The following is a 17,961-nucleotide window of genomic DNA, read 5'->3' as shown; positions in this document are numbered from 1 at the left end:
ATATCTACATCTGGGGAGCAATATTTTTTTTCCTAGGATGGTAGGGGAACACTCATAAATGGTATTAACCCGAGTGATGGGTAGGTTTAGGGACGCGGTTGGGGTAGATATATTTATATACAGTAATGTAACGTAAATCAACGGCGTTGATAAACACGCTGAAAAGCGATTATGCGTGTTGATAACACGCCAAAAATGGAAATACGAATTGGCGTGTCATACATACGCCATTTCATCTGGTTTGTTTACTGAATTTGCTGTATTGGATCAGAGGTGCCTCTTTATTTGTTTATTAGAGTCCTTTATTTCCCACGAAAAGAAAATTGTGTATCTTTTAGCCTACACCGAATAATAGAATATTTAATTACTGGCCATGTGAAAAAGAAGTGCATGCACTTGTAGTGTACTTCAAATCCTATATTTTTTAAATGGTACATAATTTAATATTAATGAAATAAAAAGTGCACCTAAAAAGAGGTCACTTTCATGACTGTTTCTTAACGCATTTAAAACGTCAAGTCAAGTCATCTTCATTTATATAGCGCTTTTAACAATGTAGATTGTTTCAAAGCGGCTTTACGGAGATACAAGGATAGTTTAAAGTAACAGAGATTGTTTTGGCTTTATAGCAGTTCTTGAATAAAGTTATTTTCCAGCTAAAGTTAATTTGATTGATTCACTTCAGTCGCAACGATCATTAGTTATTAACTTAGGGGCCGCTAACACAACACCGTTTTAACAGGAAACTCTACACAGACTTTAAATGCGAAACCTGTGAGAACACTGATGGCGTGCACATGCGTATTACGAGTTCAGTCTATTGGTATGCGCATTTGAATATATGTGCACAGGTTTGTAATTCCCAACCAAGCCTTGAAAAACTACTTGTCTGGCTTTAACATTTTTGATACAGAATTTTATCACTTCGGGGTAGATACGCAAACCGAATTTTCCCGACAGGTCCAGGCGCAGGTCCTTCATCAGATCTGGATACGGCCGGGATCTGGCGGACTGTAGTAAACCTTGGGATAAACAGATAAACTAATTTTAGCATAGACACCATTCTTCTTATGATGTAACGAGTACATCAGGATTTATGGGAAGTGTTCCCGGTTCCGGCTGACCTAATATATGCAGCCTAACATTGAATAGAAGTCTATAATGTGTTATGTGTATGCTAGGTCAAAGAGATGTGTTTTTAGTCTAGCTTTGAACTGACAGAGTGTGTCTGCTTCCCGGACAATGGTAGGAAGACTGTTCCAAAGTTTTGGTGCTAAATAGGAAAAGGGTCTACCGCCAGCAGTCGATTTTGATATTCTAGTTATCAACTGGCTGGAATTTTGAGATCGCAATAGACGTGACGGACTATAATGCGTTAAGAGCTCGCTCAAGTACTGCGGAGCTAAGTCATTTAGTGCTTTGTAAGTAATCAGCAATATTTTAAAATGTATACGTTGTTTAATAGGGAGCCAATGCAGTGTTGACAGAACCGGGCTAATATGGTCATACTTCCTGGTTCTGGTAAGAACTCGAGCTGCTGCGTTTTGAACTAGCTGTAGTTTGTTTATTAAGCGTGCAGGGCAACCACCCAGTAGAGCATTACAATAATCTAGCCTTGAGGTCATGAACGCATTAACTAATTGTTCCGCATTTGTCAATGAGAGCATATGGCGTAATTTAGATATATTTTTAAGATGGAAAAATGCAGTTTTACAGATACTAGACACGTGACTTTCAAATGAAAGATTGGTATCAAAGAGCACACCCAGGTTCCTAACCGACGACGAAGACTTAACAGAGCAGCCATCAAGTGTTAGACAGTATTCTAGGTTATTACGTGAGGAAGTTTTTTGTCCAATAATTAGAATCTCTGTTTTTTTCAGAATTTGGTAGAAGGAAATTACTAGTCATCCAATTTTTTATATCAGCTATGTATTCCATTAATTTTGTGAATTGGTAGTTTTCGTTAGGTTGTGAAGAAATATAGAGCATGCATATTATCAGCATAACAGTGAAAGCTAATTCCATGCTTCCTAATGATATCTCCTAATGGTAGCATGTACAGAGTGAGCAGCAGTGGTCCTAGTACTGAGCCTTGTGGTACGCCATACTGAACTTGTGATCGATAAGACATCTCTTCATTTAAAGGAGAAGTTCACTTTTAAAATGAAAATTCTGTCATCATATACTCACCCTCATGTTGTTTCAAAGCTGTATGAATTTCTTTCTTCTGCTGAACAGAAAGGAAGAGATTTAGAAGAATATCAGTAACCAGACAGTTTTTGGGTCCCATTGACTTCCATAGTATATTTTTTTCCTACTATGGAAGTCAATGGGACCCAAAAACTGTCTGGTTACTGATATTCTTCTAAATATCTTCCTTTCTGTTCAGCAGAAGAAAGAAATTCATACAGCTTTGAAACAACATGAGGGTGAGTATATGATGACAGAATTTTAATTTTAGAAGTGAACTTCTCCTTTAATGCTACAAACTGATAACGGTCAGATAGGTATGATTTAAACCATGCTAATGCAATTCCACTAATGCCAACATAATTTTTAAGTCTATTTAAAAGAATGTTGTGGTCAATAGTGTCAAATGCAGCACTAAGATCGAGTAACACTAATAGAGAGATACAACCACGATCGGATGATAAGAGCAAATCATTTGTGACTCTAACGAGAGCTGTCTTGGTACTAAAATGTAAAAAGTTTCTTTTTTCCAAGTACACTTTAAATCTTTGTTTTAATTTTTTTGTTGTGCTTTTGTACACTTATTTCAATGTGTTGACTAACATACTAAAGCATATTTATAGTACTTGATTATAATTTTAACTTTAGTGTTTTATTCAACAATACATTTAAAGTTAATGTATTTTAAATGTACTGAATTGCAAGATAAATGTACTAAATTAATATAATGTGTAATTACATATATATTTAAACGGGTGCTAAGATGACGGGTGCTAAGATGATGTCATCACTACTGCCATTATGGCAGTATGTGAGGTCTTTACAAACTGTTTATGGACTTATGTTTCTTTACAGTTGTTATTTATGGTTTTGTGTTTCTGTTGACTATGATGCAGTCTATTATGTTGATGATACAATCTGGTTTATTATTCAATAACATTCAATTATAATAAGTTTAAAGGGGTCATGAACTGGATTGTTTTATTATTTTATAATGTTGCCTGGGGTGCCCTTATAATGTTAGTATGATTTTTACATCAAAAATTGTAATAATTTATAAATAAAAGCCATTTTTCCAAGCCTGATTTCAGCTTCAGATCTGAACGCTCCGTTTTAAGGGGCGTGTCTGCTGTGAGACTGCAATGCAAACGCCCACTGCTGTGATTGGCTGACATGCTTGCATATGAAATAGCTATTATTACATGAACTCTCTCGAAAACTTTGACTACGTTTTTACTATTACAGCTATCGAGATTAACACATCATGAAAAGTATCGTTTAAAGCATTATATTTAAATCTATTCCATCACATGAAAGGTTGCAGCATGATGAGCACTGAGCAGATGACAGACAGTTTGTTGATCGCGTGAATAAAGATCTTATCATTGCAACGCAATTTTTGCACTCTCACAAATGCTTACACCAAATCACAATGCAAACACGATGTGAATACACAGTAAGAGCTTCGTTGTGTAGTGTAACAGTGTCATTATTTCATCACGAGTTTGGTAAGTGTCCAGATAAGCTCTCGCGGCTCGCGCTGTGCTGTTTGATTGACATCTTGGACGATTGGAAAGGGATCGTTCTTTGATCGCTTTCTGTATATAATTTAATAATTAGTTATTATTTTTTTCATAATACTACGAGAAATTATGTGAAGTTGATCGTTTAGTCACTGATGCATAAACAGTATTGAACGATTTTAAGAGAAAGATATCTGAACTTGAATAATTACACATCGGAAATCACTGATCGCAGATCAGGCATTAGAATACACATGGTTACTTACATGTTGCTGGCAGATCCGTGTCGGGAAATTGTGCTGATTGACTGATTTAATAAAGTTTAACCATGCTGGAATCCGAAGGAAGCTTATGCAGACGGTCTTCTTGCACAACCAGGCACTGCACAATATTTAGTAAACCGCATGTTTATTGCTTGTAAGTAGCTCGATCCGGTAGCAATTATCATGTCGTCCTATGTTATTTAGCATGTTTGGGCGAATCGGTGGGCGGGGCTAAACAGGCCGTGTTGAAGTAGGCGTTGATCTTCTTTTGTGGAGGCGGTGTTTTATCCTCTTTGACGTCATTGTTCCCCACTTTGAAAAACGAGTCGTTTGCTGAGCCTGATGTCTATAAAAGCTTTTATTGGACTAACAAGGTAGTTTTCAGTTCTGAAACTTACAGGATATTATTATAGTATGATGATCTCTTATATGTCAAAAGCTCAAGGAAAATTTGATTTCTCAGTTCATCACCCCTTTAAGATATACTGTTTGAGTTGATTGCAGATAGGTGCACATATCAGCGGTCATCACAACGTGTTATTTCTACTGTAGTTTTCCTTTGATGTATTTTTCCCATTAACCACACAGACACAAGTGGTAGTTATGCATTTTGTTATTTATTATTTCAAATCTGTATTTATTCCCACATTGCAAACAGTTGCCCCACATGCTGTCTACTCACCATATCCTGTTCCTGTGACTCCTCAAAGGAGGGGGCGGGACCACAGCTTCCCTTTTTCTTGTGTTGGGTTAAACCATTTCAATGAGTAGGGAAGGGAATTAACTCTTGGTGATGTAGGTAGGGATAAATGTCCAATGGTGTTTACATGTTGTTTAAACTGCTGAATGAGTTTATTTTATTTATTTTTGAAAGTTAAATGGTTAAATGGTCATATGTTTAGGCTGCAAAGGTTTTGGTATTGATGCCCCTGCAGTTGGTATGGTCTTGGGTGTAATGAGCTTGTCCTAGGCTATATAAGCCAGTCTAAACTGAATCTTGGGGAGGTAAAGACCGGGTCATATGGGTGAATGTATCCATTGTAGATTTTGCTGCCTGTAGCAGTTTGTTTTCTTGCGGTTGTTGATACATCAGAGTTTGCACTGAGTCAAGTGAATATTCTTTTTTTTTTTTTTCTTTTTTTTTATCTTCTTTTTTTTTATTTAATTTTGTGTTTTTTTTTTTTCTTTGTTCACCCCGCTGTGAATCTGTACACTCCTACTTCTCCACTGCCACTGAATAAAAATCGTCTTTGGATGATATCTGAGTCCTGAGCCCATCTACCACCTCCCCTTGATCTCTATGGGACATGATATGACAATGTGACATTCAAATGTAATTAAAGCTGACAAAGTATATTTCAGTTTACCATAAATGCTCATCAGTACTTTAGGCGATACAATTTATCCATATTTCAAAGACAATAGATGTAATTAAGAAACTGTATATATATATATGTAGTTAAGTGGGTCAAAAAATAAAACACTCTTACGTTCAACTAATTGCATTTAATATAAATTTACACTAATGCATTTCCATTCAATTGCAATTATCATTTACATTCAGATTACATTCAATACATCTTTTAAAGTATATTATCACATATATATGTATATATGTATATGTGTATATGTACTGTATATATGTATATATATATTATATACACACACAGTCAACATTTGAAGTGGATCAAAAAGGCTCATCAAAGTTGTCCTAAGACAAGAACAGCTATTGTTCAAAATTCATGTATAACTTTGATGAAAGGTTTTGATCCACTTCGAATGTTGACTACTGTGAATATACATATATTCACACACACACACACACACACACACACACACACACACACACACACACACATATATATATATATATATATATATATATATATATATATGTATGTATATGTGTGTGTGTATGTATAATGATCATTTCTCTTTTCCAAAACTACATTGAGATCTTCCATTGACCTAGAGAGGGCTGAACATTTTATATAACAATATTTTATCTGAATCCTGGATATCATGGTTTCTCCCTTCTAAACTGATCAAATAAAGAGACCAATTACCTGTTATTGCTTTTAATCCCTGGAAGAATGAATATTGCTTCATTTCAATTTGCCCAGATTTTTTGTCAACACTTTTATCTGGCCACGGACTTGTACAGTAGGATCTAAGCCGGACCTGTTGAAGCGTTCAGAAAGTCCTTGGAATTCATCAGAGGCAATTGCAGCTTCCAGGAACACAAATATGTGCTAGTGTGAGTTTTCCCTCCGCTCCACTGGTGTCAGTTATGTCTATCAAAGAAAAAAACACACAGACTCCTGGGAAATCTGGTCAAGCCAGTTTAAAGCCACACCCCCAGTCACAGTTAGAAGTCTGTTTGCCCAATGGAGGGTGAAGCTTGTTAGGCAGAAGGAGTGTGGATGACGTGATCGGCTCCCTCTATTGTGTTTAAGACAACAATGAGATCAGGAAGCTGCTTAAATTATTATTGACAAAGCCTTGAAATCCTGAACTACATAAACATGTGCCTATTCTAAAGCCCTCATATTGTATTTATTTCCTAATCATTTCCATTTTCATTTTAGCACAATAAGGGTTAGTAAAAATAAAAAGAATGTCATTGGCTGGTTTTGCTGCTACATCACGTTATGGAAGAAGGAGGATTGTATGGGTTTGACAGTTTGGCAAACCAGCTCTGAAAGTGTTGCGGGATAGTGTTATAAAGCAAACAGTGAGAGAACCTTTAAGAAATTATACGTTTATCTCTGTAAAGCTGCTTTGAAACAATCTACATTGTTAAAAGCGCTATATAAATGAAGATGACTTGACTTAACTGTTATTTCTGTTTTTAAATATTTAAATGTTTTAAAGACAGTAATGGATATAGGGGCCTACAAATGTATTTAAACATGTTCAGATAGAGTGATTAGTTAATTGGGTTAAGAGAAATGTTTTCCAGAACTGATACACGATCGGGTCAACAGAATGACTCACACAATGATCTGTGTTTGTCCTCAGGCTGGTGCAGGAAACAGAGCAAAGTGACACATCTGCGGGTCGCTGTCCTGAGTAAAGCCTGTGACTGAAGATGCTGCTTGTAGATGTAAGTGTCTACTTTTTTAATCATTAATAATTGTTGAATAAGCTATGCATTCATTTTTGATAAAAAAACAAACAAACAATTGTATTACATTATTTAGAATCTAATGAGAATCACCACCAGAAAAGAATGAGACATTATGGTATATAAACTCAGCAAAAAAAGTAACATCCTTTTTTCAGGATACTGTATTTTAATGATCATTCTGATTCAGATTTTTTGTCAAGACATTACTAAATCAGTTTTAGACCCTTACTGAATCTCTGATGATTAAAACGGTTTAGAAATTATGTGCAAAAAAAAGGTGCTCCTCGAACATGCTTTAGATTGGGAAAGTTTTAAAAGTGATTGTTAACAAGTATCTGAGTCTTCAAAACAGATTAGCTACAGGCCACATTTGCTAAATTAAACACAAAATAATGAAGGGCTCAGATGTTCGCTTTAGTTTGTTTTAATGATTAAAAAAAAAATCATCATAATTCATAATCATTTTTGGCTGGTTTATTGCGCCCTCTGCTGTTTGTGAAATTACAACACTTTTCAGTTCCCAGGGCCTCCAAATCAGCTATAAATAGATTTTGCAGTAATGCTATACAACAATGTCCCATTAGTTAATGTTAGTTAATGGATTTACTAACAATAACTAGCAATGCATTTGTTACAGTATTTTTAGATATCCCTAAACATGAGAAGTGACAGATATGTGCAGGTATAAATTATCTTGAGATCCTCTTTCTTCTCATCATCTTTTGGGGTTCTGTCTTTCTCACTCTTCCACCACGGCTCAATCTACAATGAACAGACACAGACACTTTAGTTAAACTTACTAAATTTATGACTCAAAGATGTTTGTCGAAATGTCTAAAATGGTAAAATAGCAGTATATAGAAGTTGTTTTATGATGCACTTCCTTTATATGAGGATGGACTCTATCATTTCTTACATTTACATATTTGTGAATATAATAGGTCAATAACATTAAAAAAAATCTTAAAGGTGAGAGAAGGTGACTACAAATGCTAATAAATGACACGCATTACAGCATCAAGGCCCTTTCACACCAAGGATGATAACTATAACAATAAAGATATAGTTCTGAAAATCATTCTAAATATAAAAGAATAGAAGAGTCCACACCACAGTTACAATGATAAAGGCACAGAGAAATATAGTTGGGATCACTTTCAGAACAATTTTTTTTCAGATGATGAATGACAAAAACATTGACAGCTACTCAGGATCCATCCTGCTTTAGAGATTAGAATAAACAGAACAATAGCCATTCTCCTCTGACCTCTGGCATCAACAAGGCATTTTCGCCCACAGAACTGCCGTCACTGGATATTTTCTCTATTTCGGGCCATTCTCTGTAAACCCCAGAGATGCCTGTGAGTGAAAATCCCAGTAGATCAGCAGTTTCTGTAATACTCAGACCAGTTCGTCTGGCTCCAACAACCATGCTATGTTCAAAGTCACTTAAAGGTGCAGTAAGCGATTTCTGAGAAACGCTGTTGAAAGTGAATCGGACCGAGCACCAAAACACACTTGTAGCAGTCAGCAGTAAGGGGTGTGTCCACTCATAAAGGGGGAGGCGCCTGTGTTGCATAGTGTTCATGCATTTGGGGCCATCAAGATAGGGGTGTGATCCTTTTGGGTAGGGGCATGTTTGTTTTGGTGATTTCAAATATCAACAGCTTGGTGTGAATGGGCCTTTACTGTGTAAATGCAATCCTACATCAAGATGTTTTATATCTAAAATTGGATGTGGACGTACCTGACGGGGCAGAATTCTCATTAGCCCAAACAGAAAACCCAGTAAGTGCCTTGGGTTTCCACTTCAAGGTGGTGGTTAAGGCAGGTTCAACTTCCTCTGCATCTCCTTTGTCCTGCTGTCAAAAAAAATTATTATGATTTGGCTTCACACACAAATTCATTTAATATAGACTGTAGGGTACAACAGAGCTAAAATGAATAATCCCAATTCCCAAAATGTATGTTGATCCTAAAAAGGTATAATTTACACAAAATAATTTGTGTGAAAAGAATTGTTAACAGAACATGCATATTTAAAAAACATACATGTAAAACATTTCAATAATTAAAAAATATATATATTTTTAATAATTCACTGGATGCAGTGTGCTCCTGAATTAAAACATTTGACACTGCATAGAGACAAACAGGTGTTTAGGACAGTACTGTGGTGGCTATTGTATCGAAATTTAAGCCCTGGTGTTTTTTTGCCTACTATTCATCTCTAACAGACACAAACAGACTTTAAATGTTTTTAGTGTCTTGGTATGCTTGGTATGCTATTCAGTTGCATCATATTCTGTTTTCACAGGGTTCATTTGCTTGTAACAGGATTGAGATAGATTTTATTTACTTCATTTACATCTATTTAGTGTTTGGCAATGTTTACTAGCAAAGCATACCAAGCTGTAAAACTTCTGAAACACCAGTGAACTGCTTCATCCACTCGATGCTCTAAGGGCATTCCACTACAGACTACAGTCTAAGGCAACTGGCAAGCTGCACTATTTAGAGGCACATTAACAATCTGAAAGTTGCCATAAAACCCTCATCTCCAAAGGCCAAAATGGCAGTAGAGAGGATCTGATGGCAGAAGGGAGAACACAACTTCAAGGCTTTCCCTTCCTTACTGGTTTTTTCATCTGGTGCAGTCTTGAGTTTCAGTAAAGGGAAATATTTTTAAAGAAGAAAACTGCCCTTGTGAAAAATTGTTTACACTTTATTTGAAGGTGTCATTGTTACAGTGTAAATAATTACACTAACAATGACACCTTCAAATAAAGTGTAGCCAATTTTATATAAATATTTTATATAAATAAGTACTGAGTAATATTAATTAACTACATGTACTTACTATAGGGTTAGGGTAGGATTAGGGTTTGGTTGAGGGTTAGTTGCATGTAATTATGCATAATTTACTGTTATTACTATGTAATTTTTATGTACATGTAACATACAGTGGGGAGAACAAGTATTTGATACGCTGCCGATTTTGCAGGTTTTCCTACTTACAAAGCATGTAGAGGTCTGTAATTTTTATTAAAATAGGTCTGTAAAGGTCTGTAAAAATCCAGAAAATCATATTGTATGATTTTTAAATAATTAATTTTCATTTTATTGCATGACATAAGTATTTGATCACCTACCAACCAGTAAGAATTCCGGCTCTCACAGACCTGTTAGTTTTTCTTTAAGAAGCCCTCCTGTTCTCCACTCATTACCTGTGTTAACTGCTCCTGTTTGAACTTGTTACCTGTATAAAAGACACCTGTCCACTAGGGGTGTAAGAAAAAATCGATACACTTGAGTATCGCGATATTTTATTTTGCAATACTGTACTTACTTTTTTTTTTTTTTTTTTAAGTTTACGTGCAAAAATATTCATGGTAAGACAGTGGTTCACGTTTATGTTGTGTTTAAATCCCTACCACTAGATGGCTATGCTGAGACGCACCACTAGTGTCCTCTCCTAACAGTCTAACTTTTTGCTAGACGCTAACAATGTAGCTGGCTGAAGTGTAGAATCAATCCGTGCTGAAGTGTGGAATCATTTTGGTTTCCAGAGTAAAGGGCACTACCGATATCGACAGGAACCATGCAGTTTGTAAATTGTGTCTGGGAAAAAATCAAGTACTCTGGTAATACCACGAATTTGATTGCACATAATGTGTTATGTATTGTGACAGGGGCTATATGTATTTTCTTTTATTATGGCCTACTTGAGCATATACAAATTTGCTCACTAAGGCCGGCGACACACTGGCTGCGTGGCGTGTCCGTTTTTATTTCGGCTCCCATGTTAACAGGTTAGAGCTTGCACACTGCCTGCGTGACACTCAGGAAAACGCGTGCATGCTAGAAATAGAACCGACGCCTATTTTTCACGCGGCACGCAAGCGTGTTGGAAGCATTTCCATGCAAAATAGAATAGGAAAAGATGTTTATATGCCATTTTGACACGAATACATATTAATAAATGTCATTTTGATGTTTGAAAGTCTCTAGGTTTTGACATAAATGCAAATAAAAATGTAATTAAAAAAAATATTATCGATTTTCAAATACTGCACCTGTCAATACAGAACGAAATATTCTATAGCCTATTTTGCCGTCAACACTGCCAACGTTGTCTTTGCTGCTATATATTTATGTTAAACATGAAGTATAGGCCTTTCACAACTCTCTCCCCATATGTCAAATATACTGTATCACCAATGAGGCTTATCATGTCACCTAGCAGCAGCAGCGCCGCGTCAGACACGTTTCTGGTGTGCAAAGACATGGAAAACGCCACGCAGCTGACACGCAACAGAAACGCCACGCAGCAGTGTGTCGCTGGCCTAAGAACATGTGAACCACCCAAACTGGCAGTTTGATTTTATGTGTACTGAATTGTTTACCTAAAGTAAACTTCTTGGACTTTTATGCACATCATGTCTTTTTTTAAATATTACTTTTTCTAAAATTATAGTCCTACTTTAAAAAAAATCCCAATATATCGCCTTATGCACAGTATCGAAATATATTGCAATATATTGAATCGTGGCCCATGTATCGTGATACGTATTGTATCGCCAGATTCTTGCCAATACACAGCCCTACACACTCAATCACACTCAATCAAACCGACTCCAACCTCTCCACAATGGCCAAGACCAGAGAGCTGTGTAAGGACATCAGGGATAAAATTGTAGACCTGCACAAGGCTGGGATGGGCTACAGGACAATAGGCAAGCAGCTTGGTGAGAAGGCTGAACTGTTGGAACTGTTGGCGCAATTATTAGAAAATGCAGTTCAGAAGTTCAAGATGACGTTCAATCTCCCTCGGTCTGGGGCACCATGCAAGATCTCACCTCGTGGGGCATCAATGATCATGAGGAAGGTGAGGGATCAGCCCAGACCTACACGGCAGGACCTGGTCAATGACCTGAAGAGAGCTGGGACCACAGTCTCAAAGAAAACCATTAGTAACACACTATGCCGTCATGGATTAAAATCCTGTAGCGCATGCAAGGTCCCCCTGCTCAAGCCAGCGCATGTCCAGGCCCGTCTGAAGTTTGCCAATGACCATCTGGATGATCCAGAGGAGGAATGGGAGAAGGTCATGTGGTCTGATGAGACAAAAATAAAGCTTTTTGGTCTAAACTCCACTCGCCGTGTTTGGAGGAAGAAGAAGGATGAGTACAACCCCAAGAACACCATCCCAACCGTGAAGCATGGAGGTGGAAACATCATTCTTTGGGGATGCTTTTCTACAAAGGGGACAGGACGACTGCACCGTATTGAGGGGAGGATGGATGGGGCCATGTATCGCGAGATCTTGGCCAACAACCTCCTTCCCTCAGTAAGAGCATTGAAGATGGGTCGTGGCTGGGTCTTCCAGCATGACAACGACCTGGATCACACAGCCAGGGCAACTAAGGAGTGGCTCCGTAAGAAGCATCTCAAGGTCCTGGAGTGGCCTAGCCAGTCTCCAGACCTGAACCCAATAGAAAATCTTTGGAGGGAGCTGAAAGTCCGTGTTGCCCAGCGACAGCCCCGAAACCTGAAGGATCTGGAGAAGGTCTGTATGGAGGAGTGGGCTAAAATCCCTGCAGTGTGTGCAAACCTGGTCAATAACTACAGGAAACCTATGATCTCTGTAATTGCAAACAAAGGTTTCTGTACCAAATATTACGTTCTGCTTTTCTGATGTATCAAATACTTATGTCATGCAATAAAATGCAAATTAATTACTTGAAAATCATACAATGTGATTTTCTGGATTTTGGTCACTCACAGTTGAAGAGTACCTATGATAAAAATTACAGACTTCTACATGCTTTGTAAGTGGGAAAACCTGCAAAATCGGCAGTGTATCAAATACTTGTTCTCCCCACTGTATGTAACAAGGACACTATAAAATAAAGTGTTACTGAAAAATTACACTATCAAAAAATATTAAGCACACTACAAGTTCTCATTCAATACAAAATAAGCACACTTCTTTTTCACAAGGGTCTTTAAAACAACTCTCTTAACAAGCCAAATAACAACAAAACAGTGGTAAGACTGAGAACAAAGAGAGGAACATTTTGTAAACAATTACTGCAGATTTATGTGATCATGCTACCCGAAATACATTCTCATGATGTTTAAAGACATCCTGTAAAACATTAAATAGACATACCTGATCTATCTGGAGATATTCTCCATGCTGTTCACACCCAATGTCAAACACATACTTCCCTGGACCAGTGGGCTAGACAATAACAAGACAATAATTAGTAAGAAACACAGTGATCACTGTGTGAGAGAAGTGCAGATATCTTGTTATATTAAAGTTAATATAGAGCAGGGTTCCTCAAATCCGGTCCTGGAGGGCCACTGTCCTGCAGTTTAGTTCAGACCCTGATCAAACTCCCCTATCTGCAATTTTCCTGTACTCTTGATTAGCTTGTTCAGGTGTTTGACAGTAAAAGCTGTGTGAAACATTTTCTCAAACCTTTTTGTGTCTATTTATTTTGCTATTCTTTTCTTACTATACAGATAGTTGCATTTCATTATTGAATGTAGTACAGTTCGCCTCCCCACCCCCTGCTGTCCGCGACCCAATTTGAACAGATCTACAAACCATTTTCTACTACTCACCAGCTCAGAACCATAAATGCAGAGTAATACTTACATTATTATTGACAAAGTTGCCCTTATATCTGTGGTTCAGATGGATGATCTCCCCGGCTGACTCCATTTTACCCATGATCCAGCTGCCCATGTACTGAGAACCTGAGTCATGATATTTGTATGTACCCTGCCCATGTCTAAGAGGGAAAAAGACAGACAATCAGATACTTTTATTAATAAGCATAGTTTGCCATTCATTTTTAGTTGAACGGAAGATGTTATGAATACTGTTACAACTAATATTAATAGATTCGACAGGTTGCTGGATTAGATCAGTGCCGCATTTCAACTACCTTTGATGTTGCAGCCATTCACCATCATATGTGTCTCCGTTGGGGTATGTGTAAAAACCATGACCCTGTCTCTGGTCATCCACCCAGCTTCCTGAGGAAGAGGAAGAAATATCACTTGTGAAGACTGTAGTTAGAAGGGTAAAAAAGTCCGAGACAACTAGTTACATTTCAGAATGTTTATAATTTTTAAATACTAGTGCTGTTAATCAAATCGATTAATCATGATTAATTGCATATATCTCTATCCATCCATCCATCCATCTATCCATCCATCCATCCATCCATCCACACACACATATATTATATATTTACAAACCTTTATGTTAGATGTGATTAATCACTATTAATCGATCTGACAGCACTAAAATATATACTATTGTTCATTGTTTATTCATGTTTGTTTACAATAAATTAACTAATGTTTATTAACTTTGTACTGTTAAAAAATGTATATGTTGTAATTAACATCAACATAGAGTACTGTAAAAGCAGTGATATTTTAGTGTTATTTATATACTATTATAGTTTTATTAATATTTTGAATTAGCTTTTATTTTTATATTTTCAGTTTTCATTTTAATTTACGTTTAATTTAGTAATTTTATGTGCTAATGTCATTTTTATTAGTTTAAAAAAATATTTCTATAGTTTTCCTTTATTTTTATTTTATTACAGTAAGTGATTTTAGTACTTCAGCTGTATTTCAATTAACAAAAATAGTTTTAATAGTTTTAGTTTCTAGTTTTTTTTTTTTAACAATAACAACTAAGTCTTAACTCTGTGTAAAGTCAAGTGTTGTTAGTTCATATACTGTACTGATATACTTGAGATAATATAATGTAAGATTTACCTTCATATTTGGAGCCATCTGGGTAATAAAATATGCCTTGTCCATGTTTTAAACCCATGCACCATTCTCCAATGTATCTGGCCCCATTCTTGAACTTATATGTGCCCTGATATACAGACAACACAAGGTTTATCAAATCTTTCCTTTGTTTGAGAACAGAAACTGCATAACAGTGTTTTGTGAGGGACATGATCTCTTGCCTGGCCAGATCTCTTGCCGTTTTCATATGCTCCTTGGTAAGTGTCTCCATTAGGCAGGACAGCTTTGCCCTGTCCGTGTCTCTCCCCAGCTTCATTTCTGTCTCCCTCATACTCCTTCAACACAGAGCGGTTAACGTTATTGTCATCTCTACTGTGAACACACTGCGAACTGAGAATAAACTGTGACAAAGACTCACCCCCAGAGATCCTTGCTCGTCGTCAAACTCTTCAGAGCCAGCGTCTGTCATGATAAACTTGAGTTTAATTAACGGATAAGAGGGAACAACCCCAAAAGGAAAAACTTCAGTTCAAGGCTGTTTACTGTTACCATAGCACTACCGCGACAGACACATGCGTAGTGACTTTCACCCATAGACAGTTTCACCCCAAGAACGGTCACACTCGTTTTAGATATAGGCTGATATTATATATATATATATATATAATAAAGCATTATTTCTATGTTAAAATTCGCACTATTCGTAAAAAAATTGGACACACTTGACTGAAATTGTTTTTTTTTTATTTAAAACCATTTGACCTAACGTTATGCTAAATGCTTGAAATTAGATTTGTAGAAAAATTTAAATTGTGCATGTATGATTTTTCTAAACTCTTTTTTTCCCCCAATGCGGTAAAAAAAATATAATAATAATAACTTGGCTGAGCTGAGACGATGTCTGTTTGATTTCACTGAATATTTTTATTTAAATTTGTATTGTGAACAAAATGTAGTTTTGAGAATTTAGTAATAATTAATTTAAACATAGATATAGCCACATATTATTTTTACTTTTTTTTTTTAGAGCGTGACTTTTATTTTGACATGAATGTAGCTCTTAACAAAAAACTCGTGACTGACCAGTTGACTCAATTTAGCCCGTCACGTGATCAGTGTTCTCTGAAACAAGGATGTGAGACAAAACAGTAACAGCTGCAAGAAAGACAGCACATTGGTGTTTTCGGAGATTGTGTTGAGATGAAGTATTCCCTTCACTTCATTCACGCGGTTCTTCACTGTTGGATTGTGGGGCTGGTCGTCTCTAGGGTCAATGGGAAGCAGGTCTGGCCAGTGCCTTACCAGTAAGTTGCAGCCACTGTACACTTCAGCTCAATTACATTGCCAGCACTATGGACTACAAGTGTTTATATCGGTTCGTCTTCAGTCGGTTTTTTTTTCTTTCTTCAAAAGTTAATTTGCACGATGGTTTATTAATTAGTCTTCAGAATCAGAATGAGCTTTAATGAAGACTGTTAACCCACACAAGGGATTTGTCTTGTTGACAGGAGCTTCCAGTCACAGTGCAGAAAAAAGTACAAACTGGGATAAAGGGCAATGAAAAAGAATGTAACACAATAATAAAAAAAGCAATAAAATGAAATGCAATTCAGTAATATAGAAAATATCTTACACAATAAATTAGGCATGTCCAGATATACAAAATGGAAGTATACGAATGTGTTATAAACAGTAAATGTGCAAATGAAAGTGGAATTAATGTCAAGAGGTAGATAATAAACTGGTATATAAAATTATTGTCATTTACAATGAAGAGACACTGTTGGCAATGTTAATTTCAGTTAGGACCTCAGTAGAATATGAACATATTGTGATTAATGTATATTTTATATTAAATGTATGATTTCTTAGTCAAGTCACCTCTATTTATATAGAGCTTATACAATACAGATCGTTTCAAAGCAGCTTTACAGTGATAACAGGAAAATAATTCAATGATGCAAACAGTGTTAATATTGGCTGTACAGCAGCTCTACAAGTAAACAGTGTCATTGTTCAGCTAGTGTCAGGTCAGTGTTGATTCAGTTCTGTTGTAAAGATCAATTATTAAATTACTGTTCAGTGATCTCAGTTCAGTTCTCATCCAATAGTGTCAGTGCAGTCGAACCAATAATATTGTTGAATATTAAGTGTCCCTAACTAAGCAAGCAAGATGCAAGATAAATATACACTTACATTTCTAGTGAATTAAAATAAACTACTTCACAAATTTAAGCGACATCCACCATGATGGCCAAACCTATTCGCTGAAAAGCAGACGTAACACAGTTTCATATCAATTTCTAGGCGACTTGACAGACGTCCAGATGTTGATCCCTTCTGCCAGGCTTTATACCCGTTCTGTCCCACCGGAGATCCAGATGGTCGGATACCTGTCATGGGAGACTTCGACGTCATCTCAGTGTTCAGACTTCAGACTCCTGTGTGGGAGTTCAAATATGGTGACATCTTGGGAAAGTTTGTAAGTGAATAGCAGGCCTCTTTTCTTTAAGAGTCTATTCATCTGAGTCTAATCAAGAGTTTTCACCTCAGCATGTCATGCATGATGCCATTGGCTTTGGAAGCGCAAAAACTGGGAGAAACTTCACAATGGAGTGGTACGAGCTGTTTCAGCTTGGGAATTGCACTTTTCCTCATGAAAGAGAGGGTGTGAGTGCTCCGTTCTGGTGTAACCAGGGAGCTGCGTGCTTTTATGACGGCATCGACGACTTACACTGGAAGCAGAATGGGACTTTGGAGAAAATAGGAGAGATTTCAGGTAAGTTTGTAATCTATATATTCAAAAGTTTGGAAACATGACTTTTTTAATGTTTTGAAATAAGTCTCTTATGCTCATCAAGGCTGCATTTGTTTGATCAAAAATATAGTAAAATTGTGAAAAATTATTTCAATTTAAAATAACTATTTTCTATTTGAATACATTTAAAAATGTAATTTATTCCTGTGACGCAAAGCTAAATTTTCAGCATCATTACTCTAGTCTTCAGTGTCACATGATCCTTCAGAAATCATTCTAATATGCTGATTTATTTACACCATC

The 17,961-nt window shown here is 36.5% G+C and overlaps 2 protein-coding genes across 4 annotated transcripts in view; one reads left to right on the top strand and one right to left on the bottom strand.

The window, feature by feature from the left end:
• cln5 (CLN5 lysosomal BMP synthase) overlaps positions 1–17,961 on the top strand; it is a 56,366-nt gene that overhangs the window by 37,452 nt on the left and 953 nt on the right. Inside the window, exons 3-5 of one of the 2 annotated variants that reach the window (XM_079880738.1) lie at positions 7,001–7,085; positions 17,208–17,382; positions 17,454–17,679. In XM_079880738.1, the coding sequence (XP_079736864.1) occupies positions 7,084–7,085; positions 17,208–17,382; positions 17,454–17,679 (403 nt within the window). In that variant the 5' untranslated portion in view covers positions 7,001–7,083. Of the gene's footprint in view, positions 1–7,000; positions 7,086–15,988; positions 16,205–17,207; positions 17,383–17,453; positions 17,680–17,961 lie in introns of those variants that run through there. The other variant, XM_079880737.1, reaches the window with a different exon arrangement.
• LOC307164212 (radial spoke head 1 homolog) lies at positions 7,073–15,519 on the bottom strand. Of its 2 annotated transcripts, none has more exons than XM_079880740.1 (8): positions 15,319–15,509; positions 15,122–15,235; positions 14,922–15,027; positions 14,072–14,162; positions 13,780–13,915; positions 13,285–13,356; positions 8,857–8,971; positions 7,073–7,871 (listed from the first exon to the last, which is right to left on the bottom strand). In XM_079880740.1, the coding sequence occupies exons 1-8, from the start codon at positions 15,367–15,369 to the stop codon at positions 7,867–7,869; spliced, it is 690 nt and encodes a 229-aa protein (XP_079736866.1). In that variant the 5' UTR covers positions 15,370–15,509; the 3' UTR covers positions 7,073–7,866. The 2 variants fall into 2 exon arrangements, with proteins under 2 accessions (XP_079736866.1, XP_079736867.1); XM_079880741.1 differs by having other exon boundaries at positions 7,082–7,871; positions 8,857–8,968; positions 15,319–15,519.

The sequence above is a fragment of the Squalius cephalus genome, assembly GCF_949319135.1.
Source record: "Squalius cephalus genome assembly, chromosome: 9".
NCBI classification, from domain to species: domain Eukaryota; kingdom Metazoa; phylum Chordata; class Actinopteri; order Cypriniformes; family Leuciscidae; genus Squalius; species Squalius cephalus.
The sequence above is the reverse complement of the archived record's forward strand: the minus strand, read 5'-3'. Positions and strand labels throughout refer to the sequence as shown.

What these genes read in the sequence shown, in the direction of transcription:
- LOC307164212 (XM_079880740.1), bottom strand. Translation starts at nt 15,369, where the DNA reads ATGACAGACGCTGGCTCTGAAGAGTTTGACGACGAGCAAGGATCTCTG. An exon ending in ACGAGCAAGGATCTCTGGGG is followed by an intron (nt 15,236 to 15,318) that starts GTGAGTCTTTGT and finishes TCTGTGTTGAAG; the next exon opens with GAGTATGAGGGAGACAGAAA. An exon ending in GCAACTTTGTCAATAATAAT is followed by an intron (nt 13,357 to 13,779) that starts GTAAGTATTACT and finishes GTTATTGTCTAG; the next exon opens with CCCACTGGTCCAGGGAAGTA.